Source organism: Paralichthys olivaceus, chromosome 19, assembly GCF_024713975.1.
Source record: "Paralichthys olivaceus isolate ysfri-2021 chromosome 19, ASM2471397v2, whole genome shotgun sequence".
Taxonomy (NCBI): domain Eukaryota; kingdom Metazoa; phylum Chordata; class Actinopteri; order Pleuronectiformes; family Paralichthyidae; genus Paralichthys; species Paralichthys olivaceus.
Window position 1 is genome coordinate 9927989 of NC_091111.1, and position 27083 is coordinate 9955071.

Consider the following 27083-nt stretch of genomic DNA (forward strand, 5'->3'; position numbering starts at 1 on the left):
ATTGCTGACTGGGGTCCGATTCTGTCGTCATCTTGACATAATTGGTGGGCAACAGGCCTGTGACCCCGTTGGCTTCTGCCTTCCACCAATCAGGGTTGGTCTTGTCCAGGATGCTGATCAGCTGACCCTTGGAGAAGCTCAGCTCGTCCCGACTGGCGGCGGCGTAGTCATACATCGCAATGACTTGGCACACTGAGGGATCAGCAGCACAGAAGGTGTGTTATTAAAGAAACTTTATTTTCAGAATCAGCTTTTTATAGGGGCAACAGGGTTCTACAGGAATATGCAAAATCTTGAGTATTTCTGCTTTTTTCACTGGTTTGAAGTAGGTGGAGCTTTAATGGAAAAATGTGATGTCATGTGCATCCTTAAACCAATCAGATAACTGTTCACACTTTTATCAATTTCAATTTTGAGCTTTTGATCTCTTAACGAATCAGAGATAAAGATTTAACTTTGATTTTATATAGTTTGTGTTTAGTCGAGAACATTTGATGATATGAATAAATGCTTTTGATTTGAAACTCCATTTTCACGAGCTTTAAGAAGTGAGTGTTGATCAACAGGACATTTCAGTGTAGTCAGGACTTTATTCTCCTCAATTTGTAGAATCTTTTTACAGATTATAATGGAAAAAATAATGCTACAGTAATTGGATATTTGCAAAGCTACAAACTATGCACTGCACCCAGCAATTCTGTATAACTTTGAAGGCTGCTAAAAGTTCACTCATTCCAAAGGTTAATCACTTACATGAACATGGAATAACAGTGATTTAGTGGCATTCGCACCACACTAATTTCATGCATGAATTCATGAGACACAGAATTGGAAACACAGTTATTAACAGGATTGCCAGGTCAATTGTAGCCCTGTCTTATTACAACCGCCAGGGAAGGTTATGTATTCGCTCTTTCCTTTCATTTATTAGTTGGTTGGTTTGCAAGAACTGCAGAACGGATTTCCACGAAAGGGAATGGGCCAAGAAAGAACCCTATACATTTTTGCACACTCGGACAAAAGGGTGGATCCAGGAATTTATTTTGACGGTCTTAAACATTTGCATTTTTTCAACATTTTCACTAATGTCTCACAGAATTCATGGATCTTGATGAAAATTAAAATCAGGCACATTAAAAGGACTGATATCTATGAGTGTGTGGATAATGGTGCAGCTTGATTGAATATAAAGGGACTGTTGGACCTTGGTGGATATGTGCTGGACAGAGTTCCATATCAGTTATTAACACACGTACCCAAAATTATTATGCATTGTGGTCATGAATTAAAATAAAACAGCAATCCAAGTAAACAAATATGGAAACATGCATCGTACTAAATCATCATGAATAGAACGTCATGTTCAGAGAGTGTCAGCCTTCACCTGGCAGAGGGGAGGGGGAGGGCTTGGTGCTGGTGGGACCCAGGAGCTTGACATGAGAGGAATGAAACCAGCCTCTCTGTCGCTTCTTACCCCGAGCCTGGAGGGGAAAAAAGCTGGTGAGAGGAAATCGATCTCCTGCCGCTTCACTTCTGAATTCTAACTCGAGACATGAATTGATTTTGTTGGGTGTGGTGCTGAAACTCCAAAATCTAAGCAGTGCAAGTAATTCAAGCTGAACTGTTAAACTGCGACGGATCTTTGGGGGAAATATATGTTCATAGCTTTCGTAAATCCAGCCAAAGGTTAGCCTCAAGTCTCTGTAATGACCAAAAGATACTGCTCAATGTCTTATCCTGCCTCCACCAAGCAATTTAGCCAAACATATTCGCTGCTGAGGTCATTGCACAGTTTGACAAAGCTGTGATCTCACTGAATAACAGTATTTATGTCTGTTCACCTCTTGCTGCTAACTTGACCCAACTGTCTCATTACTGTACACTCAGAAAGAGCTGTATAACCAGAGCCAAGGCTGCAGGCTCAGCACTGAACACTCACTGCTGTAGATGTGGAGACAAGCCTGAGATTAAATTCCTGCATAGGTTAATGGTCAAATTAACTTCACTGACTTCCCTATACTTCATTTCTACCAAAAGGACACATGGTTTCTAATTTGAATTTTAGGTCTTATATGGTTGTTAAAAATGTATATATTAGGTGTTTCATTACATTTTGGTAGGTCTTAATAATGTTAACACTACTTCTATCATGGTTTCAAATGAATGTTATCTTTTAAAAGACAATTTTGGTGCAGTGTGTAGTTCATAATGTCTCTGTCTGTTAGTAGTATTTCCTCAACAATACAGACATCAGCAAGCTGTAACAAAACTACAAGCAAGACCAACATGGGCCTGGTATCTGATCGTGTCGCTTGGCTTGGCTGTGGGAAAGATTATGGACACCCACTGTCACTGCCTGTGGTTTGAGAGATAACGTGGCATTCTCAATGTTTATTCTCTATTGGGCTACTTTACCTTATCTTCAATTATGGGGGGGTTTAAGTAACGATAATCCATCATCTCTGTCATACTTGACATAGGTCTTTAATTTATTATGGTATCAAAGTCCTAAATTTTACTTGTTGAAACCTGAAGAGTCCCTGGAACATTACACAGAAACAGGTGAACAACCAACTAGGGCTCCACTTAGCCATTATATTCTATTATCAATAAATCCAGAGATTATTTTCTGTCTAAACATTTATTTGACTTTAACGATTGTGTCCAAATTAATTTTTCTGCCTGAGAAGTGATCAATTAATCAATTATGTGTTTCAACACATTTTAACATAGTTTTAAACATGCATTACATAATTTTTCTCAAATAATTCAGGATGTTACATTCACATGTTCTCAGTTTCCTCCACACAGAGAGAAAGATCCTAAAATGTGGGCATCAGATTTAAGAGAGCTACTGTCTGACAGTTAAATAAATGGATATTGCAGCAAAAGCCTGATCATTGCAATGATAAAGTTACAGCAGCTAACATTATTCTTGCCTTTTAAATCATCTTAATTATTATAGAGCCCCACAAAGGCTCCAGTGACATACTTGCAGTTCCCCAAGCCACCAGCCAGTGGAGTTCTTTGCCAGAACCACGATCAGTTGCCCTGGAGACAGATGCAGCTGATGTATCATGGGGGTGACGGTGCCGGTGACCGCCTGGGCAATCTCTGTCAACCGAGCAGACAGAGTCGATGATGAATATAGATAAAGTAAACATCAACAGAATTAGTTAACAGTTAACCAGTGTTAAGTGTGACGCACTGTGCTTGTACTCACCAGGTTTCTTGGCCGTAGCTCCAGGTCTTGACAGCTAAATTAGTACAGTGGTGAAGTACATCGTTTGTTTGTTTAAAAAAAAAAAAAAAAATCCAAAAGTTATAAAGGTCAGCTAGCTGACAAATATTTGCACATCTTTTTAATAAACGATAATCAAACAGATCCATACGCAATCATTATTTATTCTATTATTATCATTAGAAAACATAAACATAAAGATGACTCACATCTGGCTCAACAGGTCGGACGTAGTTGGAGGGAAACACCCCAGTCTGGTCCCCGATGCATCCTCGCCACCACTCTCCTTCCCTCTCTGTCACCATGACAACATCCCCCTCAACAAACGTAAGGTCCCCCATCTCTGGGCTCTCATACGTGTACAAAGCCACGTACTCTATGTGGGATTAAAAACGAGAAAAGCCACACGTCACTGATGTGTTTTTAATTAAATTACTGATTATTGATTTTTTTTACTGATTAAATATACTTACCCTCCAGATGAACAGAGTCGGATGTGTCAAATGCATCCACACTACAAAGGGTACCACACAGTCAGTAATGATATTCATCTAATGGTTGACATACATTTTACAAAGATATGTGTGTGTCTGCAGGTGTGTGTGTTCATACTCCGTAATGCCACCCATCTCCAGAGTGACATAGCTATTTGGGAACCATCCCTGCGTCCCATTCAGCTGTCCCAACCACCACTGGTCCCTCTGCTGCAGCACGCTGATGACGTCGCCCTGTGAGAAGCTCAGCAGCGCAGTGATGGCTTCGCCGGCGAAGAGGCTAAGGTGAGTTTCTGAGGTGGCCGACCACGACGAGACAGCACGAGCCAGCAGAGAGACCGAGGACTGACGAGGGAGGGGAGTTACAACTGAACAGTTAATTTATACAATTCAGATATACATGAATTCTACATATACACATACAAGTACAAGGGATATTCACCATCTAGTCCTATATTCTATATTTTAAGCATGGCTGTAACTTGATCTGACTCTTACAGACCATGGGCATAACCTACAAATGCCAGACCTACAAACACTGATGATTATCTATGGGGAGAGAGAGATCTGTAAATGTCTGTGTGACCTGCTGACAGACACATAAACTCCCAACAGAGAACGGCTATAAATATACAGCCATGCAAGAGTATTAGCAGCAGTGTGTGTGTGTAACCCAGCTAGAACTAGTTCTTTGGCTGCCAAAGACAGTTCATAGCCCAGATATACTACGAAGGCATCACTACACCAACAGGAAACCCAGCTATGGTCAGGAATACATCTCACAAAATAGCTGAGGCCAATTTTTAGACCAAGAGGTAGGTAAATTAAATGCTCAATAATGTTTTAACCACGCTAGCTTTATATATATATATGAAATTGTTAAAACATTCATGTGCCCCTCAGGATATTCTCAAATAACCTTTGTGAGATCTTAACTTAAAGCAACATCACCTTTAAACATTAGCTCAAGTCTACTGTGCCTCCTTCAACATAATATCTGATCACAGAGTAAAGACAGAAACCCAGAAAGCCCCAAAATGATTCCTGTGTTGATCCTGAATAAAAATCACCTCCTCCTCCAGACAATTAAAGCTAATCTCTTAAGTGACACAGCAACAGGATAATGTTCTCGATTTTTAGAGAACTAATTCAGACGCAATGTACATTTTCCTTCTTACCTGTGAAGCATCTGATTGGACAGGAGCAGTGTTATCGCCTGTTGCCTCCACATCGGGGATTCTGGGTAAAACAGAGGGAAAACTAATATTAGAGAAGAGAAGAATAAAAATATATAAGTAGCATGACATAAATCACAATGTCCACAGTGATGTTATAGTGTTATAGTAGCCGACAGAGAAAAAGAAAAAGAAAAGGTGTATGTTACCTTTTGTTAAGTGGTAGCGGTGGACAGGACCTTTTTCCAGGAGAAGATGGCACCGTCTCAGTGGCAGAGGCCGTGGGACATTTCTCTGCATAACTCTGGGGGAACCAGCCCCTGTTTCCTCGGTAACTCCCGCATAACCATCCCGGCTCACCGACAGTCTGCTCATCCACCTGCATCATGGAAAATACAATCACACTCTTACTGATGACGGTCAACATGTTGTCTCTCTACTGCAGTGGCCGGGAGAAATCCCTTTTATACAGCAGTAACAAGTTATGAATTTAGATGGCACCGACACTGTGTGTGTGTGTGTGTGTGTGTGTGTGTGTGTGTGTGTGTGTGTGCGTGCGTATCTCATACCTCTATGAGACCGTCTGCTTCTATGCTCAGCTCGTCAGTGTTGCGGGCAACAAACGAGTACAGGGCTCTGTACGTGGTCGGCTTGATTGTTTGCTGATCCACAGATGTTGACTGCTCTTCCTCTTTTCTCCTCCTCTCTTCCTCCTCTTTTCGCTTTCTCTCTTCTTCCTCCTCTATTTTCCTCTTCTCCTCCTCCTTTATCCTCTTTTCCTCCTCCTCCCGCCTTCTCCTCTCCTCCTCCTGTGCTTTCTCCTGGGCTGCTCGCAGGCGAATCTGCGCCTCCCTCTCCTCCTCCTCCCTTTGCCTGGCCCTCTGCTCCTCCAAGAGTCTCCTCTGCCGGGCCTCCTCCTCTTCCTTCTCCCGCCTCTCCTTCTCCCTCTTTTCCTGCTCTCTCCTCTCCCGCTCTCTCTGCTCCTCCTCTAATTTTGCCTGTCTGTGGGAAGTGAATTCAAATTATTATTTAAAACTTTCATAGGCACACAAGTAGTTCACTGCAACAATCCGCAGACTGTAATCTGCCTGAATGCATCATACACAGGTAAACACACAGTATGTCACAATCACACTTACCTGGCCGCCTCCTCTTCCTCCCGCCTCCTCCTCTCTCTCTCCTCCTCCCTACGTCTTTGCAGCTCCCTGAGCTTCTCCTCTTTGACCCGATACAGGTCGTCCAGGACGGCCTGCTGCCTCACCTGCTTCTCTCTCAGCTCCTGAAGCAGCCAAGACAGATCAAATGCATCAGAGAGAAATAAAGACACAAGCGTCAACTAGCAGAACAATCACTGTATGGCAGCTTTAATTCCGCTCACAAAGCAGCTAACTGAAGATGATGCACAGTACTGGATATGGTATTTTTACTCAAACTACAGAAAGTACTGGTGTAGCTTTGGAGTTGCAACACTTTGTGGTGGTTTGATGCAATAATACAAATACATTCCACACATGCAAAACTGATGTTAAAATGGAGGCAGCAATTTACAGGAACATGCATATAGATGTACATATTAAGCTGAGATCATTTCTTTTCTATTTTATAACAGTGTTCGTGTGTGTTTTACCCTCAGATTGCATCCTGTTTACAAAGAAGAACAAATCCCACGCAGGAAACGACAATGAAAAAAGATGTGGGACAAGAAGCAGATGTCTGTTTCATACTGAGTCAGAAAAGCAAGGATGAAGTGAACAGATCAAACCACCACAGGATGAAGGGGAAAGATTGGAAGATTGCAGCCAAAGAGAAAACAAGAGGTGAGGTGGGAAAAAGGAAAACAGGGATGGGTGGAGAAGATGATTACACAGTGGGAGGTGGAGAGAGAGAGAGAAAGAGAGAGAGAGAGAGAGAGAGAGAGCGGCAGAAGAGGGATAACCTTGATGAGAAGGAAGAGCTGGTTGAGGCAGGCCAGCAGAGACAGAAGGCCCCGCAGGACACAGTCATCCATATCCCCAAGCTAAGAAAGAAGCACACGGCGTGATGGTGCAGGGAGGGAAACGGGGCGTATGAGTACATGAGCAGAGAAGAGAAGATTGAAAAATAATAAGAATCCAGAGAAAGGGAGGCAGAGGAAAAGGAGAGAAGGAAAGGGGTTAAAAGATTTAAAAGGCAGTTATGAAATTAGAACAAATAGAGAGAGCAAACAAGAAAGAGAGGATTTATTGATGCAGCAATTATTAGTTTCAGATTGGTGATAGATTGTGAAGAGGGTGTGACATCATTCTACACAGGTATTAAATCATAAGGATCTGTGTTTGTTTGTGTGTGTGTGTGTGTGTGTGTGTGTGTGTGTGTGTGTGTGTGTGGTGTGTGCTTTATTGTTTAGGTAACAATGTTTTCTTTGCCTGAGGGGTGAAACTTTAGATTTACTGTGACCATTAGAATGAGATTTCATGGCAGCACTTTAAAACTCTCTGTTTTTTTTTTTTTTCAACAAAGCCTGCATGGAAGCAAAGAGAAATAAAAAAAAAACTATTGAAGCCTCCGTCTATTTCCGTACAATTTTATACCATCACTGTGTGTACTAAAAACCGTGAATACTTTTTTTATCATACATACATTTTTAAATAAATAAAAATAAATACAAAATATTTTTTGCTGAATATTTTTTAATAGATGCTGAACATTTATATTTAAAATATTTTCTTTAAATTGAAGGCAGCAATCTGTTTCCATTGCTACCTCCAAAAACCAGCAGAACAGATTTCCATCAAACTTGGGATGGGACATTGGCCAAGAAAGCGAGGGAAAAGATTTTGGGCTCAGAAGCCTTCTGGTTTCTCCTGTTTGACCAATCACGTTTGAGCAGACTTTGGTTGCGCACATGTAGACAGTCTTGACCCAGCTACTCACTGTTTACACCACAAACCCCCAAATATTGGCCGTTGACCCCAGAAGTTAATTCGGCGTCACATAATAGCAGATGGGTTCCGAGACTGGGTATATGTTTGTGTGTTCGCACATCCATTCTTGATTTTCTGCCTCACATCAAGTGACTAATATAATAAATACAAACTTAATCAAACCTCCAATGTATTCCTCAAAGATTCATGGGGGATGTCACAGAAACTACATTCAAGTAACTCTACAATCTGTGTCTCTGAGGTAGTGTGATCTGGCTCGTCCCAGAATCCTTTGAATTATGTTAAATTCAAGTGGTCTGAACATTTTTGAGACATGCTACAGTAATCATCATCATTCTCTATATCCTGTATTGATCTATGTATATCGCTGACCTTAAGTTCTTTGTTGTACTGCTCCATCTGGGACAGTTTGTCTGTCGTCTCCCTCTCCAGAGTGTCCAGCTGGTCCTTCAGCCTCCGGCAGTTCACGCCTTTCTCTGTCACGCTTGTGGCCAGAGAGGTCAAAGACACAGCTACAAGCCAAAGGACACAGGTCAGAGATAACTGAGAATTCAGTGAACAGTATAATACCATGTATTGAGCGAGCGCACATTTGTTACCCACATGAGACTTTGTTCAGGTTGATGTTTCGCAGCTTCTCAGTCAGCCTCTGTTGTTCTGGGACGAGCTGCGACAGCTTCCTCTGCCAGTCCTGTGGCCCCATACAAATAAAAAATCTCAATTTAATCATACAAGGAATCATTTTATTGCACAAGTTTGACAGAAATGAATCGAAAGCGTTTAGTTTAACCTCAAACTGTAGCTGCAGCGTGTTGATCTCTGTGATGCGTTCATCCCTCTTCTGATTGATGAGGTCCACCTCTGCCTTCTGAATCCGCCTCTTGCTCTGAGCGTCACGGAGACGGTCTGAGATCAGCTTGTGCTTGTTTCCCTGGAGACCAGATGATACCACTAGGTTCTCATACCGTAATGAAGGAAGGTTGTTCCTAAGTGTGCACGTGTGTGTGTGAATATTGTCTCACCACAGCCTCCAGCTCCAGCTCTAGACTTCTCTTTTTCGCCCTGAGTTGCGAGATTTCTTCCTGCTCGCCCTCTTTTCTCCGGCCCAGCTCCTCCCTCTTCCCTCGCTCCCACTCCTCCCTTTGCTGGCGCTCCATCTCCTGCTTTGCCGCCTTAAAGTGTAAAGAAACATAGTCACCATATATGACAATCTAGCCACTAAGTATCTTCCGTGAGGCTTACTCTATTACTCACCTCCTTCCTCTCCAGCTCCCTCAGCCTCTCCTCCTCCCTCTGTCTCTCCATCTCTCTCTGCCTCTCCAACCGCCTCTCCTCCTCCAGCCGCCTCCGGTTCTCCTGCTCCCTGGCCTCCCTCTCCCTCCTCTCCCTTTCCTCCCTCTCCTCCCTGTCCCTCCGCTCCCTCTCTTTCCTCTGCTCCTCCACCAGAGCCAGTCTTCTTTTCTCCAGCTCGGCGCTGCCTCGTGCAAAGTTCTCCTTCAGCTTGTCCTCAAAGGACACTAAGAAGTGAAGGAAGAGAGAGGTATAACACAGGGCGCGATGACAAACTCAAATATGTACCAAGCGAGCAGAGCATGCCATACCACCGCTCTTGGTTTTCTGTGCAGCGTCCATTTCTGTCGTGTCTATTAAACAGGGAGTTATGTAGGGCCCCGTTCCATTAACAAGCTCAGTGGGCTTGACTCCTCTGGAACAAGAAAAAAGGAAAATATGTGGTTGTGTATGATAAAACCAGTAAAAGTGTCTGTGTGTGTATGTGAGAGTGTGTGTGTGTGTGAGAGAGAGTGTGAGTGTGTTACCTGAGAGTAGGAGGTACCAAGTCTTGTGGAAGTGTGAGTGGCAGAGGTCGGCCTGTTTTAGCCATGTCCACCAGGTGCATGGCCAGAATGAACTCATCGGCTCTTAGCTGGCCGTCCTTATCCACGTCTGCCAGGGTCCTACACATACATCACAAAAAGAGTCACATAGTAAACAATTCAACTGACATCTGTATGTTTTTAATGTAAAATACAATGATTCTATAGAAGCATCATCATCAACAACTTTTTTTGAATCACAAAACGACCATTCGATCCCATGTTAGACTTCCCTCTTCATTGTTTAATTTCATCATTCTAGAAAATAACTAAACAAGTTATCCAGATGGTACTTGAGAGTATTAGGGCCACTTAAAGGGGAAAAATTGGAGATTCCGAGAATAGAGTCATAATGTTAAGTTGTAATTTGAGTAAATTAGAGTAATTTTAATTCTGTGTCATTTAACTAAGGGAATATCAGACGATCAGTCTGTTGCCAGTGTTAAAAAAAGATATGTGGAGCATCTTGTAAATTTTTACTTTAGTATAACTTTAGAAATAACTATTTGGCTCATCAGCACCACATCATCAAAAGTTTATTGATCATTTAGAAACTATTTATTCTGAAGAAAGAACCACACAGATGTAGAGGAAATTGTGGAGGAGGAAACATTTATATTTTTATTCCTATTATAACCTTCTCCTCATTAAATTATGACTCTATTCTCATAATCATTTTTTTCTCTTCAATATGGCCCTAGCACTCAGTTCCAAGATGTATCATGTATTTGTGTAAATGAGCTGTAGCCTGTGGATGATATCATTAAAGGTTCACATCGGCATCTTTATGAGCTGGATTATAAATATAACACCTTATACTCACCAGATGGTAGCTAACTGAGTCTGGGTCAGGTTTGATGCCATCAGTGCATTTCTAACCTGTGGCCCTGAAAAGTAAAAATAACATTTAAAACAAAAGCAAAGTGAACTTCTCACACAAACTGATGTGTTTGTGTTTCTGCCTGCTAAGTGTTGCGTTAAGAGCAAACACAAGAGCATGTGAGAGTGTATGAAGTGAGACTGGCTCAGAGTTTGTTCAGTCAAACCTAAACAAAACCACCCAGGAGCAGCCAAGCAGCCATGAGTGTGTGTGTGTGTGTGTGTGTGTGTGAGATGCACCTGACAAGTAGCCACTCATGAGCTGGTCTAGCGTGTTGAATTGCTGACGGTACTTCAGTCTGGACGCCTGTGGAACGGCCCAGTCGCTCGTACCCATCTTCGGAGAGTTGCTGGCCAGCGACGTGGTGGAGGACGAATTTGAACTAAGAACAAAGAAAAGAACTTGTCAAAATGCCAGAATATCACCTAAAAGGAAACGTCCCTATAACATCATGAGGTCATCAGTGCCTTTCTCAAGCCTCGACTCAAAACCACTAATTGCTCCGAGACTCCCCGGTGTTATTTCTCGTCTCTTAATTAGCTGTAGAGGACGGCAGTGCAAACAACCACACGACTCTCTGCAAGAAGACAGCACTGTACTCTCAGGCAATGGTAATCAACCATTCTGTTTTTATTATAAACAATGCCTCTGCAAAGAATAGCAGGAGAACAGAGTAGGTCAATGGTGTTTCTCTTGAGAAGTATGTGTCTCAAGTATGTGTCTTTACGGCTGGGTGGGAACTTGTAAAACTCCTGTGAAATAAAAGAAGCGGTTTCATGGAGACAATGGGAGAGAAAGGGGGATCCTCCCTCTGCTCAAGGGCTTTTTTCCATGTGGGTGTTTGTATATTTGTCTGCATGAGTTTGGGTGCACATATAGAGACTAACACAGCTGAACTTCCTCATTATAAAACTTGTTATTTGTCTGAAAAATAGACAACAACATTATATCGGAGAGTTCTATGGTTAGAAGTCGAAGGTTAAAGTGATCTTGGAGCTGCGGATCAACCTGTATTTACTTTCTGACACTCTACTCTTGAGGCCTGCACCACCTACACCTGAGGTCAGGACTTTTTGTATGAACCACTGGGCCATTCACAACAATGAAACCAGACACTACTCTTACCATTTTCCCAAACCACACAAAACACCATGAGAAGCATTGAGGATATTAGATACTACTATTTTGTGTATTTTTTGAGATGGTGAAACTGCACCTCTCCTCTCCTTTGTTTACTTCTCACAACGTTCCACCACTGTGTAACAATTTCAGGGAGCGATGAATTGCAAACAGAAAGGAAAAGCTGACTAGCAAAGATGAATAATCTCATATGTCTTTTTCCTTTAAAGATTTGAGCTAAAGTTCACTGTCAGCTAACGTGTATCATTATGAGCAATGTGTTAAATTCTTCTGGTGTCAGGTTATTCCTGCTGTCCACTGTTTGTTTGTCAGCAGGATTAAGCAAAAACTAAGTACCTGTACTTTCATGGTATTCCGTTAAAGACAAAAGTGATGTACCCACTGATTTGTATCGCTAATAATAAAAATAATATTAGATGGAAACCATACAATAGTGACCTCTTCCTATAAGGCTGCCATTTGTTCTCCTCTAATGTTTAAGACTCTAAACAAGAGGACTTCCTACTGTAACTGACCAGAACATCTGATTTGAAAATTCCCTTCCTGTTTCCTCCTCTATCTGAGTATTTCATCTGCCTGTGTGCTCATTCCAAGTTCTTCCCTGTAAAAACTCTGCTCCTTTATAAGCACCAAACTAATAGGCTGCCTGTGACTCTAAAAAACCTGCATAATAAATGGTACATCTTTAAAAAACTAACTAACTTGGAAATGACATACTTTTGGGTCTAAATTTATATTTCATCCAGACCCTGATGTGCTGACCGAGGAAATGTGCTTTTTGCAAACGGCTGAATAATCCTGAAATGTAGACAGTAATTTGAGTATAACATAAGCACAAGTATCTTTAAAGGAGCATTCACACAGTTAGTTTGTGCAGCGTGAATTCTTGTACAGTCTGGGTCTCACCTGCTGGATCCAAGGTCCAGGAGAGAGTTGGCTTTTGACATGCCAGAGGTTGGAGAGAACGCCATGGGCGAAGAGAAGCCAGAAAGAGGGAGCACTGAAAAAAAAAGTAGGAGGGGGCGAGTAAATAGTGAAAATCTAAATATGACATATTGAAGGTAATGTGATAAAATGTGTGAGGCATTTGTGCATGAATATAAATACATAGAGAGTGTGCATGTATGGTTTTCTTACACAATCAATCTCTGATATACTGCAGTTGCCCTTGAACATATCTAATCTTATCTCTCACACTCTACAGTCACAGCACACAGAATTCCAGCAGCAAAGTTATTGACATCTGACTAAAAACAAAGCGGATCCTAGTTGTCTGCAGCATGGCACTAACGAGGACTGAGAACTGTATAAATTCTTGTAAGAAGAGACAGAGGGAGATAACCATAGAGAGGGAACGCCAACTAATAGAGGAAATTCACACTTGCTCTCATTAGATTGTTCATTTCACAGCCAAACAGGGAGAGTGAGATTAAAAGGAACATCCAAGGGAGAGATAGAGGGGGTTAGAAATAGAGTAGACTACTTAAAGAAAAGAATGACTAAATTACTCCATGTATACATTGTATATATTTTACATAGGTAAAGTAACTGTAGTAAAATGGATAGATACATCTCCTTAGTTATGAGAAGCAGCTCTTTCTTCATACCGCAACAGACACACACACACACACACACACATATATATATATATATATATATATATATATATATATATATATACACACTGATATATCAATACTCTGCAATGCATAAGACCTCAGGGAGTAGATAGATAAGCTGCAGCCTTTTCATGCTGGATATGTAATCCCTACTACACTGCTGCACCACTGACGCTCGGGACCTGAATAACTTACCCTGACACACTAAATATTACACTCAAGCACTGTGTTGCACAAGCTACACGTAATTCCATCACTACGATTATTCACAACGTTCGTCCTGAGTGGTTTCTATGAGGAAGCTTTAAATTAGTGATTGCTAAATGGGCAAAACCATTAAAACTTTAAAATCTTTCCATTTTGTATTTCTTTTTCTTTTCTGGTGATAATCTGTTCCTATCTGATTAGAAGGGTTCTGCTGCAGAACCAACCTGTGTTGTTGGGAACGAGTGGGGGGGTGAGGAGGCTGACATTGACGTTGGGGAGTCCGGCGCTTCCCAGGGAGGTGATGAGGGAAAAAGGCATTGGCGCCAGCGCCAGGGGTTGCCCAGAGGGCATGGGAGGGTTACCAGGGATGGGTGTTAGGATGGGCATGGCGGGCATAGTCGACATGGATGACAGACCAACAGACAGATTTGGCATAGAACCCATTCCTATAAGGAGGAAATACACAAGTGAATGAGTTAAAGATACTGAGATGAAAGTTACAAGTTACATTTATAAATGGGTTAATTTTATGATCACATTTTGAAACTAAACAGATCTAAACGTTCTTTTTCTAGTGCCACCGACAAAATGACATTTGAGAGATGTTATGCTCGCAGGGTAAAGGTGATATTTTTGCACTGTAGTTTTTACCAAAACGTGCTGATGACGGGGCAATTGGGACCGAATTGGAGACTGGAGGCTGCTTCATGATAATTGGCAGCACAGAAGGCATATTCCGGCCCTGAAGCTTGAGTTTGATGAGCTTCATAGCAATGGAGAACTCCAGTCTGTCCATCTTCCCATCACCGTCCATGTCGGCAAGGTTCCTACAGGACGGGGAGGGGGCGAGCGGCAAAAACATGATCCATTTATAGCAAATCGTACATTCCTGGTCATTTCTTTTGTTGTGAAAATAGAAACGAGGAGAGTTACACAAGAGACAAAGCTCTGCTGGGACTGAATTCCAGTCGTGTTGTTCACTCACTCACACACAAACACACAACCCTAGCTCTCTCTAAAACACATACACACAACCCTAGGTCACACACACACACACACACACACACACACACACACACACACACACACACACACACACACACACACACACACACACACACACACACACACACACACACACACACACACTAGGTGGGGCAGGCTGCAAAGGAAGTGAGCGCTCAATAGGAAGTTGAGAGCAGGCTAAACTAATTCTGAACAAAAACAAAGATTGGACCCACTGAACAGTTATTTCTGGATTACAAAAAACATTTCATTAGCATGAAGCTTCACTCCTTTATGCTCGATAATAGATTTATATACAAAACGGATGGAGCCTCCTCTACATACTCTGTGTTCATTTCGTCCATTTTTGGGTCTTCTGAGAGCTTGCAGATACAGATGAAACAGAGCAGTACCACTGGCAATCATTGGGGGGCAGTGTAGTAAACTGTTCAAGCGAGATGACCATAGAACACAAGTAGGACATTTATACAATGACAGAACTTATTTTAAGGAGAAACTTTAAGAGTTGGTAAGAAACTACCGTTCGACATGTTTCTTGTCAGAAAGTCTAGACTCTGTGCTGCCCTCTAGTGGATGTATTGCTTGACAACAATGCCAATGTAAAAGGGCACATGAAGGTACGTGGGCAGTGACGGTTACATTATTTGAAACAGATGTATCATTTCATAAATGAGCCTTTAGTCATTAGTTGATACTGACCAGATCTCAGCCAGGACAGACGGGGGCAAGCCAGACTGGAGGAAGAACTTCCTCGCTTGTTCTCCTGCAGATGGACAAAGAAGAATCACCAGGGTTTACAGAGACAGACATTTGATACAGGTAGCTCACTGATGACAGTTCAAGATGTTACTCATAAACAAGCACTTTGTCTGTTTGTTATGACCACAGCCTACCTGACACATAGCCAAGCACGTGGGTGAGGGTATCAAACTGTTTATCGTGTTTCCCCCTCTCCTCTGGAGTGATGGCCCACACACTGGCTCCACCTGGACAAAAGCAAGAGAGAAGGCAGACTTTTGAAAAGTTTTAAATTTCCATGCATCAAACCGGATTGTGAGAGCATCTCACGTCCTGAAGTTGGTGTAAATTCTGCTTTTATCTTTATTTTGTAATAACATCACATAGAAGTATGAACCACAGGGCTCCCCAGTAACTGACTGGTTAAGAGGCATGCCGCATAACCACAGCATCTATGGATCGAATTTGGACTGTTTTGTTTTCACATCTTACCCCAATTTTATCTCTAGTCTCTGTCCCAACTCAACTGTGGAAAAACAAGAAATGCCCGAAAAATAATCTTTAAACCCCCTTCCCAAGAACAAGGGATGGGAGGGTGAATACTGTGGATGAAAAAATAAGTCAGTTTTTATATAAATCTGTGAGAGAATGAGCCAAATTCTCTCTTGATTTATAATGTCAGTAATTATTTTAATACAGAGTTTATGGTCTTAATCGCTAGTTTAAAGTCTTACTCAATATGTCATACATCATGTTCATTTTTTAAACGATGGTCCTATTTAGAGTTAAATAGGTGATAAAGCTTAGTAGGCATCAGAGCATGGGTGTGATTGACAGCTTGACTATCCAATGGGTGCAGGTCGTAGGTGTAGGTGGACTTGCAGTGTCCTCTCTGTAATATGGTACTGGTTTAAAAGAACCAAGATGGTTGCCTGCCAAAATTCCGAACTCAAGGCTTTTAAAACTGCAGTTCACAAACCAATGGGTGATGCCACAGTGGGTTGCCACTTGGGACATAGATCAGAGTGGGGGACCAACCAATCAACCGATCATTCACCCAACTGTGTGTGAACAAAGAAGAACTTGAACCAATATAAACTTATAACAAAGATACAATCTAACACATGCACACACACACTGTACACACAATACAACACTGCTATAATATTCAATGTCAAAAGATGCAACTGGTGCAAATACAAGAAAATCTCACAACCTTAATAAATGCTACAATATTATTTGTAAGAAAATATTCAATATTAATGGGGAAAGCTCAACAATTTTACACCGTCATGTTTTTAGCTGAGCTTGACCCCCAAATCCACAGAAATCCAGCAACATTTCAAGTCCCCAAAGAGGAAATGCTGATACCAAATTCAGCTAAGTCTCTTTTTTTCAACTCACCCTCCAAAAAGTCTGCATAATTTCCATCCCAAATAAGATCTCCCCCGCAGATGAAACCACTCTTTACCAACTCCCGACAACGATTCATGTATAAAAGTGTACAGTCAGCTTTTTTTGCACTCCGCACGCATCTTGCATATCTCAAGGTAAGTTCAGGGTTGGCCATTAATTAAATATAAAGTCAAATGTGCTGTGGGGGGTGAGGCTCAGTTCTTACTCAGTTTCATGAGACGTCTTAAATAGAAGGGGGAGCTGATAATCAATTAACCATGATGGAATCCATGAAATTAATCAAATCATAGCACAATCAAGGGCAAACTCAAAGACTCGTCCTTCACTGCTTTAACTTCACAGCCATTTTAGAAGATAATTGACTGTGTGGACACTATGCACAGATGGATCTGTCCATATGGCAGCAATTGAATGACTAAGACGAAGATAAGGAGACAAAGACAGATAATGGGCGCAGGCAGCGGAGGAGAGTGATGCACAATAGATGAAGTTACACCAGAGTTACAAAGTGACGGATTCGTTTATCAACTGTAAACCACATCCAGAGAGCTCTCGTGCAGCTCACTTCAACCACTTCGTCTTTCTCTGCTTGACAGCGACAGACAGGCCTCCCAGATGCCACCGGTTGTCGCCATAGGAACCGCAGCGGCAACGCCGTCAAGCAAAATGTTTACACAGACTTTTCTCCATAGTGTTGATTGTGTTATTTAAGTTCTATATCATTATAAGCCCACCATTTAATAATTAACAATTAACAAAGAAGTAACTAGTTTTACGAAATTGAATTGAACCCAAAACTGATCTGTGACTTCAGGGAAAGATGTTAGCAGAAAATACTGAATATTAAATCATTAAAGGAGTGTGTATTATTCATTCTACAACATCTTTCTATGATAAATGTAAAGGAAAGGAATTAAACAAAGGAAAAGATGACTGCAAAGCAACATTATTCTCACTGTGGAAGGTTTTTCTCATCATATCAAAACAGGGCAAAAATTAACATTACAGATCTTAACTGGACCAACTCAACAAATGTTATGTGGCCTTGGTTATATAAATAAGACACGCACATATTCTAAAATATAATATTCACTGTTGAGCCATGAGAACTGTAAAACAGTGTAGCCATTAATAACAACTCTGACTCAGATTCTTGTAAAAAAAAACATGATTCTCTTTTTTCTGATTTCTGTTACATGTGTTCATACAGAAAGACAGAAAGCTGTGCAATAAGTGAAATATTATAAATGAAGAAAATCAAATACTTAAGAATGTGTCAATGGGTGTGTGTCTTTATAGACCCGGTATCCATGCTGTAATTTATTCACCCGCTTCAGGAAATACCACCCTGCCCATGATGGCACTTCCTCCCCAACACTAACCCAAACAACCCTCTGGCTCTTGTTGACCACACACACACACACACACACACACACACACACACACACACACACACACACACACACACACACACACACACACACACACACACACCTCTCTGAGGAATGACGAAATGGACTGCTTTGCTTCGGTAACAGCAGAGTCTGTAGCAAAAAAAGATGAAACTGGAGCAAGTTTAAAAAAGAAAGATTAAAGGTTTCCTAAAACAGTTTGTATGAGGGGATACAAAAACTGCTTGTTTCACTCAGAAACCTCTGTTTGTTAGCAAACACTGCCGATTGCCTTAAGCTGGTTTCAATATCTAACAAACCTGAACCACCAGAGCAACACCTGCTTACGTCGAGGCCTTTTCCCTGAAAAAGCCAATATCTGCAGCTCGGGGCACCCGACCTACTTCTGGCATTGTCAGCAAAACGCAGCCGTTAAACAGGAGAAAGTAATTAATCTCACACAGGGATGTGAGTATTCTTCACATTGTCTCTTTGGCTTTGACAGACCCCATTTAGAAGCTATTGTAAGTGAGATATTTAGCACAGTGCCTATGGGACATGTGGCCGCATCCACCATAAGCCTGTCAGTTGTTTCAGAATCAGTGTGTGTTTAAGTGAGGGCTGAATGCTCTGAGATAAGTGGGATGATGCAAAGCTTCTTACAAGGCAATGGCAGAATCCACAGTCTTCTGTGGCTTGATGATAGTGATGGAAACATATGGCAACTCAATGGGAGACCAGTTAAAAAGCTGCCAAAAAAGCTCAACGCTGAGTATGTAAGACTGGAGGGTTTTTTGAGCTGTAGTCTTGTGGACGTTGCGGCACTTCCTTGCCAACAGTTAGATGAAAAGGTCGATATCTCTCATTTGTATGGTGAAGCCGGAGCCAAATTAGCTTACCTTGGCATAAAGACGGAAACGGAGGAAACGGCTATCCTGCGTCCATTAATGAAAAATGCAAACAGTGACTTCCAAGTAATATTAGCTGCATTTCCACCACAAGAACTTCCCCTGGAACTGGGAACCTTTGCAGGAACTCTGTGCTTTTCAACCACAGGGACCAGGAACTTAATTAAGTTCCAGATACCCACCAAAAAGTCCCTGCCTGGTGGGATAGTGCTTCACAAATGTATAAAAACTTTAGAGGTGGTAGTTATAGCACTCAGGAAGCCTCATTGGTCAAGCGTTTAAGCACTTTCAGCTGGTAAATAGCTTGTAAAAATTACTTTGAGTCTAGCTTTTTGCTACTTTGAATACACTTTGTAACCAGTGCTGATCTCTTTTACGATCTACAGCAGTGAGATTTCAATCTCCTCCATGTTTACTGTAGTTGTTGTAGTATTGTAGGTTGTTCATATGTAAGACCGTTGTGTGGACTGTTGTAGGTCAGTGGGCAGAGCCAAGCTAGTTGTTTCCCCTGTTTCCAGTCTTTATGCGATGCTAAGCTAACCCCTCTTCCTTTAGTCTATTGGCTATTCCTGTCTTTGAGCAACCTTGTCTGGCATCTTTTTTCAATGCACAATTCTCCTCCTGCAGGCTACCACTAGAAATCCTTATTTCGTCTTGGTTTTTATGGCTAAATAGAAACATCAAAGTCAACAGATATCCCTTTATCCAATCCACACGTATCCGCATGCTGTCATGGCTACTACTTGGACCTTAGTACTAAGAGGAAACGTATAAAACAGCATCCTGCATATAGCAACCTAGAACAAAGACCCTCAGCAAATACACTAGAGCCTTTCAGACAGTATTGACACAATACAGTTTAACGTACAGTCTGTCTCCATTGCCGAATTTAAATAGACTGTACCACAGTTCAGCTCCTCAGCCGCTGCGACACAAACAGCCTGGTGTGGCTTCAGCTCCCTTTGTCAGCCTGTGGGTTGCCGTTGTCTAGGTGCCATACAGTCCACAGGAGATGATTGAGTCAAACCTCCAGACTCCCGGGGCACGTCTCAGGGGGGTAACTACCTCTCAGCTTTCATAACTATTTACATATCAAACACTTCACCTGGGGAGGACAAGGTTATGGTTCAGATAGCTACATTGGATCAACAGTCTCTATAAGCTGCAGCATTTTACACACAGACACACACCTCTCCCTCTCCAGGAGTGTTGCATACTATCCACCAGACTAATGGCTTTACAATTGCCTCATTGCAGATTCTCTGTGTTAATGAAGGTGCAGTAACTCAACGACACCCTCCTCCCCCCATACTGTACATTTCCACAGAGAAAGTAATGACATACTGAGTTTCTGTACTGCGTTCTCCGGTGTCTGTCTACTGGACAGAATTCAAGCAGAGATTATAGTTGTGGGGTTTGGTGGTTTTGTTTAACTCTTAGAATTAGTCATGTGGACAAGATGCACACACAAACACAAACACACACTTTGTCTGAGGCGTTTCTTACAGAATCCCTCATGGAGCTGCCACTGCCATTCTGCGATCAAATGCTGGAGACAAGGGGATTATTGCAAACATACACACACTGCTGACCAACTCTGTCCACACAGACAACACAGACGCAGTCTGCCACACAAAGCACACACGGAATAGCTCATGATTTGCATTAAATTAATTAAAATGATCTCAATATTCTTTCATGCCCTCTTTGCTAAGTTCGAATGTACAGCAACAGTGTCGTGGCATCAGAGATGGGTTCGTTTAAAGTCAGATTTTTCACTTCAGCACCAAATCAATACACCATTACCACAATCTCAGGTCCTGTCTTAGCCTGTCCCACCTGTAAAGCTGCAGGTTGCTGCGATCACACTGAAACAAATGCACTCATTTGCTGCTTATTGGTCAGCTCTGACTGTTTCTGCATTTTATTCCCCTCATCCATCAATTTCATTCAAGTTCATTTTCAGCCTGAGCGCCCTCCCCTTATTTGGCGGAGCATATTTGCCTCAAATGGAAAAATGTATCAAGAGCATACAGGAGAATAAAGTGTTCTTACCATTCATGGCTGCAGGTAGAGAGCGTAGGCAGAGAGGGAAGTCCTCTACTCAGCTGGCTAGCTCTCAGACATCTGCAGAGAAAGAGAGAGAAAGATGTGAGTGTTATTGTGTGAGTTTGTGTGTGTGTGTGTGTGTGTGTGTGTGTGTGTGTGTGTGTGTGTTTGTCGCCAGCATGCATGTGTGTAAAAATGGGAACAGAAAAGACTGAAATGCACACAAGAGCAAGACAAGAAAAAAAAATCTCATCTCTGTTAACAATGCAAGGGAAGGCACAGTCAGCGGCGAACACACTGAGGGCTGACAAAAAAAGAGTGAGGGATGGACAGAGGAGGTGGAAATAAAGAGAGAGAGGGGGGGGTGGAAGAGAAAGGGAGAGGAGAGGGTGTGGAGAAAAGCAGAGATACAGACAATGCAGACGGAGAGATGTAGGCAAGAGGAGGACAGACTGTGGAGGAGAAATGATGGTGGTCAGGGAGGAACGTAGCTTTCATCCCAGTGCTCTCATATCACAGACAGCAGCTCCAGCCAAAGATCTTCTCTAATCTTAGTGCCTCTTTATTTCTACACTGAATCATTTGTGTTTTTTTCCAGTTTTTTCTTTATGAAGATAGAATATAGGTATTTGTTGTGTTGGGTGATATAAATATGTGTATTTTTGAAAAATGTTAAATGTTTAGTTGTCGTAAATATGTGTTATTATTCATATATTCATTCATTCATTTGTCTTATTAAGGACATAAATATGTTAATTTCTAGTAGGACAATATTGCTAATTTATCGCACACATTAGATACGAATATTTTGTTGTTAATTTATTGGGGATATAAATATACATTTTAATTAGGAATATATAGTATATATTTGCCATATTATAATTTTCCATTCTTAGATAGAATATACATATATTGGAAACATAACATTTTTGTTTATATTAGGAATATAAATGTTTATCTTATTATAATATAAATATGCTTGTCTGAGTAGGAATATTTTAGTCTAAAATACAGATACTTATGTAGATAGGGTTATAAATATCTGTCTTATTATAAGGAATATAAACACTTTTCTTGAGAATATAAACTTCCATTCATTTTTTAGTGCTATAAATATGATAAATATAAAAAGTTATAAATCAGCATTTTACTTTACACTGTATATTCCCAAATGATTACACACACTGAGATAACATGGACAAAATGAAAATGCATGCATTAATTGAGTGCAGTCTACAGACACAGTGAGCTACAAGGAGCTGATAAGATTCCTCTTTTGGATTATTGTAGGTCTCCGGGAGCCGTGGAGGACAGACGTCATTTCATGTCTTCTTGATTTGTCTTTCTAATAATCCTCTTCCTTTGCTGTGCTGTTGTTTGTGATTCATTTTCAGTTCAATCGCTCTGGAAATTCACTACACATTCTTGATCGCTCATGCTTGATACATCTTCAAATTGAATATCTTGCCTTTCTCTATAGAGGGAATTTTCCTCCCTTTTCACACAATAGGCTCTATATCTATCCATCCATCTATCCATCTATCCATTCATCCATCTTTAGCTGTAGATAACCAGCAAGGTTATTCTCAGCTCTGATTGCCCTTAGCTCCAAGAAATCTCTGCTTTCACCAAATCACTCCTTCATGTTTTTCACCTCACTCCCCACTCTATCCTCCTCTATTTCAGCTCCTGTATTTGTTATTCATCCCTCATTGGAACTTGCATCCCCTCTTATAGGATTCACACCCGATTCCTTTTAACTCTCGTGTCGGTCCAGATACACAATGCACCATCACCGGCTGCCCTCTCCTCGTATGAATTCCTGGAGGGGAGACTTGTGGTGGCTGTAGTATAAATCATTCCCTGTTCAAGCTGAAGCTGCCAATTACTTCAGAGCAATGGACTGTGGCGTACGCCTGTGCATGCACTCGAATATTTGCAAGCACACACATATATACAACATGAGCAATAAACAACACACACAAACAAGCGAACAATGACACCTCCATGTTCAAAACCATAAATCCATCATGAGAAAATCACATGACATTACAAAGAAAGGAAGCTGTGACACAATTAAAATCTTGTAAATCATATTAAAGTAACAGTTAACTGTGTATTTATCCAGATTCATGAATCACTGCATCATAGACGGGGTTTTAAAAACTGTATCCACCCTAAATTCTTGTGAAATGAGACAAACTAATCTCAATCTTGCTGCATGTGTTCTGAGTGTGGAACTGTATCGACTATATTGTGCCCTCAAATACCACAAAAAAAATTGTGTCTGCCAAGAATCCCACAATGCAATGCTCCAAATTATATGCAGGAATTACCTTTCGAGTGACTTTAAATCTGACAGTGATGGTAAGTAATTGCCTAAAATGTGAAATCACTGTAAAAGATTTTCTTTTATATGATTGATTGTCAGCCAACCTAGCTGAAATGCAACAATACAATGCAATGCAATATAATACAGCTGACCTACATCAAGTCCTGGCTCCATGACAGATGTTCAGCTTAACAATTCAACTTTGTGGTCATTTTCGAGGATGTGATTTGTGGTGCTGTCAAACTGTGTTGCATTACAGGGACAAGGGTGATTCTGTTACTTTGATGACCCAACCAACAGGAAGTGCAGCTCATCAAGGCCCAACAGTCCCCGTAAATTCAATCAAGCTGCAGCAAATTTCACACACTCAGATATCAGTTGCCTCAACGTGCCTGATTTTTATAATCAAGATCCATGAATTATTCTGTGGGAAGATGCTGAAAATGTTCAAAAACTCCTGATTGACAATGTTAGAGAGAGTGAGTTACTGCATCCTTCCACCAAGTTTTGTGGAAACCTGTTCAGTTGCTTTTATGTCATTTTGCTTACAACCAAACAAACCAACTGGGGTGAAACCATAGCCTCCTTTGTGGAGGCATCAATAGTGCAGCGGAGGTAAACAGAAAATCACGCAGACAAGTGTCAGGAGCAAGTTGATATTTTCAGTAAATATCAGAATGCAGATTTAACAGATAAATCGCAGCAGGTATGACTGAGGTCTGAGTGTTTTCTGTTTTCTCAGTGCAGAGCAGCAGTTCGATGGAAACACCTTGTTGATGATCTGACGTGTAGCCGACAGAGGAGGCTATGGTAGCTAAGGAAACCAAAAATCAACAAATCGTATCTAATAGAATTTGATATTTGCAGCATTAAACATTATAGCAGACTCTCAAAGGAAAGTTTAGAAACTAGACCTGAAGCTGTTTTAAGAGCAAATGGAGGAACTACCAAATATTAGTATGCTCCTAATAAAGTGATCACATGAAGCTAAGTAGATATTGACAGACTATTCATCATTTGGTGAACATGTTCCTTTATGTCTGAGCTTTGCAGGTACAGTATGTGTATTTACTGAATGCGTACTGCTTACATTCCTTTCAGCAAACACTAGGTAAGATCCGCCCTCATAATCAAACACTTTTGCACCCTGAGGTGTGTGTGTGTGGCTTCAAATACAAGCTAGAGTTACCTATTGGCTTTGTTGTTCAAACAGGACACATCCTGGATGAAGAGCAACACAACAAGTCACAGAGGACGTCAACACTGAGTCCACCACCATCTCTACAGGTGCTCAATACACTCATGATTCCAAAAATGCCCAAGGAGAGCTCGGAGGAAAGTGAGCATCTCTGAAATCTCATTACGTGTTCCTGATTTGATTTCTCTTGTTGCTCACTCTGGCCCGATATGACAGCTGTAATGTTGCAGAGCGATAGTGGAAGAAATCAATTGCACAATGCAGACAGCTCACACCAAACATCTAAATGCTACTTCAAGTGAAGTCAGCCCTGATCCAACTTCTGAACAGCATTCTAATTAGACAAAAAACTATATAAGAAAAAAATGTTTAATTTTTTCATTTCAGTTTTAAATATGTGGTTGTATTTGTTGTTATTATTATCAACCATAAGGCTGGAATTGGTCGACCATCCATCTCTGATGTTGCTCCCTGTTGCAGTTGCAGCCACCAAAGTGAAGTATCCCCCGACATAGACGGTGTATTGATGTGGAGAAACGCTACACGTAGCACTTTTCAAGTTTCTGATTGGAGGAACAGTGTGAGTCACTATCTGGGCCAGGGGTTTACTGACCCACAGCACCGAGCGAGAAAATGAATCAAAGAACCTTTGACTCTGCCGTGCATGCTGATTGACACCTGTGTGCACCGAGTCGGATGTGCATATCAATGCATCGGCCTGTGTGTGTGTGTGGGTGTGTCTCTCACACACACACACACACACACACACACACACACACACAGAGGGGCACCCTGTTCTGGCAGACACAGCCCAGGAAGCTTTGCTGAGCCCGAGGAGGAAGAAAGAAGCCTGTGTGTGTGTGTGCTTATATTTTCCTGCTCATTCACAACAGCACAGAGGCACACACACACACAGCACACACACTCACACATACATACACACACACACCTTCCTGTGTTCTGCTGCAGGTGAAAATCAGGACGCTTCCACCTGAAAGAATTATTCTTATATTCATCCTTTTTATGTGGGTCACCTCGAGCAATGATACTCTCTCTGTACTCCCCTCCCCCAACTTTTAAAACGCACACTCAGCAGCATGCCCGACCTCAGAGTCTCTTACCTGTGTCACTTTGGCACAAGAATTTCAGTCTCGACTCCAAAAATAAAACTGTCACAGACACATTCATCTCCATGAAGCTTTGACTGTCACGTGAAAACCTTTGGCTCCCACTTCCAGTATGAAGATGATAGTTTGTGTGTGTGTGTGTGTGTGTGTGTGTCTATGTGTTACGTAATTCTTTGTTTCTTGGCAGGTGGATATGCAACAGTCCCTGGGATCAGGCCAGGTGCCATATGAACTACAGTTTAAATGGACTTTGCCACTTCAGCAAAGAAAGCCTCCTCCTTCTATTTTCACTGAGAGCAGCAGAACACACACACACAAAGCAATCTCTATAATTAGTCTATACTGCAGTGAATAAACACGAGCATATAAACAGCTACACCGGTAGTCCCAGACGAGAATATACAACTGACAATACTTTTCCACAGCAAACACTTTAGAACTGGGTGCAGTGAGATAACAACTACATGTGATCATGCTTCGGTTATATTTTCCATGCTATAAAGAGATATGTGAGTATTAGCTGTGAATATACTGAATGTGTGAGTGTCAGTCTGAGTGTACCTTTGTAAATGTTTTTCTGGGAAAAGTAGGAATAACATCTGGCGTTATTTTCTAAGGCAAAAAAACAACATGGATACACACGTCTGCTTTATAATCCACACATTGTGATATTGTCTTGACAACACAGAGGAAATGAGTTGCCCACCTCCCTTGATTTGGCACTTATGATACATTTCTCTTTAATTGAAGTCAGACTAGTTATGCATTTAATTAAAATACATTTACACAAAATGAGAAACACAATTCTATCCTGAAAACCCTTTTTTTTGTCTCGAAGGTTGATCTATAACCGAATAGAAGACACCAGGCTAATCCTCACTGAGGCAGCTTCAGGATCCCCATGCATTTTAAGGGCAGTCAAACACTGATCACATCTTGAGCTGCAGCCAGTGGAGCCCCAGTGTTCGTGCCGCTGCGCTGAGTGAAGGTGATGGTTTCATAAAGCTGCACACTTACCTGCATTTAGTCCTGATCTGAGCCACGTTCACATGGAGTCTGTTCATTTACCTGTTGTAGTGGAGAAGCTGAGATCCGACATCCAGGCTGGAGGACCACCTCACTGCTTCTGCTGCTGCTGCTGAGGAGGAGGAGGAGGGAGAGGAGGAAGAGGAGGAGAGGATCCTGCAGCCGGGGAGGTGTGCACTGGGAATGGGCGTGTCTCTCTCTAGACAGGGAGTCAAGCTGCACATTGCTACATACAGCACTGCTGGCTGTCTTTTTCAAAATAAGACTCACCCAGGCTCCTGCCAAAGCAACATTGTGATAGATAGATAGATGGATGAT

The 27083-nt window shown here is 41.6% G+C and overlaps 1 protein-coding gene and 1 long non-coding RNA gene across 7 annotated transcripts in view; one reads left to right on the forward strand and one right to left on the reverse strand.

Moving 5' to 3' along the window:
* itsn2a (intersectin 2a) overlaps positions 1–26943 on the reverse strand; it is a 35805-nt gene extending 8862 nt beyond the window's left edge. For 2 of the 6 annotated variants that reach the window (XM_069515096.1, XM_069515094.1), the window contains exons 1-28: positions 26808–26943; positions 21089–21160; positions 15474–15566; positions 15280–15343; positions 14206–14381; positions 13779–14000; positions 12635–12728; positions 10828–10970; positions 10532–10595; positions 9652–9789; positions 9436–9539; positions 9089–9351; positions 8857–9006; positions 8625–8765; positions 8438–8525; positions 8207–8346; positions 6847–6927; positions 6050–6189; positions 5480–5912; positions 5120–5289; positions 4914–4974; positions 3854–4080; positions 3715–3755; positions 3451–3617; positions 3224–3257; positions 2993–3114; positions 1385–1481; positions 1–192 (exon numbers count right to left, since the gene is read on the reverse strand). In XM_069515096.1, the coding sequence (XP_069371197.1) occupies positions 1–192; positions 1385–1481; positions 2993–3114; positions 3224–3257; positions 3451–3617; positions 3715–3755; positions 3854–4080; positions 4914–4974; positions 5120–5289; positions 5480–5912; positions 6050–6189; positions 6847–6927; positions 8207–8346; positions 8438–8525; positions 8625–8765; positions 8857–9006; positions 9089–9351; positions 9436–9539; positions 9652–9789; positions 10532–10595; positions 10828–10970; positions 12635–12728; positions 13779–14000; positions 14206–14381; positions 15280–15343; positions 15474–15566; positions 21089–21095 (3652 nt within the window). In that variant the 5' untranslated portion in view covers positions 21096–21160; positions 26808–26943. Of the gene's footprint in view, positions 193–1384; positions 1482–2992; positions 3115–3223; positions 3258–3450; positions 3618–3714; positions 3756–3853; positions 4081–4913; positions 4975–5119; positions 5290–5479; positions 5913–6049; positions 6190–6846; positions 6928–8206; positions 8347–8437; positions 8526–8624; positions 8766–8856; positions 9007–9088; positions 9352–9435; positions 9540–9651; positions 9790–10531; positions 10596–10827; positions 10971–12634; positions 12729–13778; positions 14001–14205; positions 14382–15279; positions 15344–15473; positions 15567–21088; positions 21161–26756 lie in introns of all 6 variants that reach the window. The other 4 variants (XM_020091875.2, XM_020091874.2, XM_069515095.1 and 1 more) reach the window with 3 other exon arrangements.
* Positions 84–26970, forward strand: LOC138405581 (uncharacterized). Its single transcript, XR_011239368.1, has 7 exons — positions 84–215; positions 3838–4020; positions 6544–6727; positions 8243–8366; positions 24628–24701; positions 25927–26727; positions 26817–26970. It is a non-coding gene; the product is annotated as an uncharacterized lncRNA (long non-coding RNA).
* Positions 26971–27083: the final 113 nt, after the last annotated feature.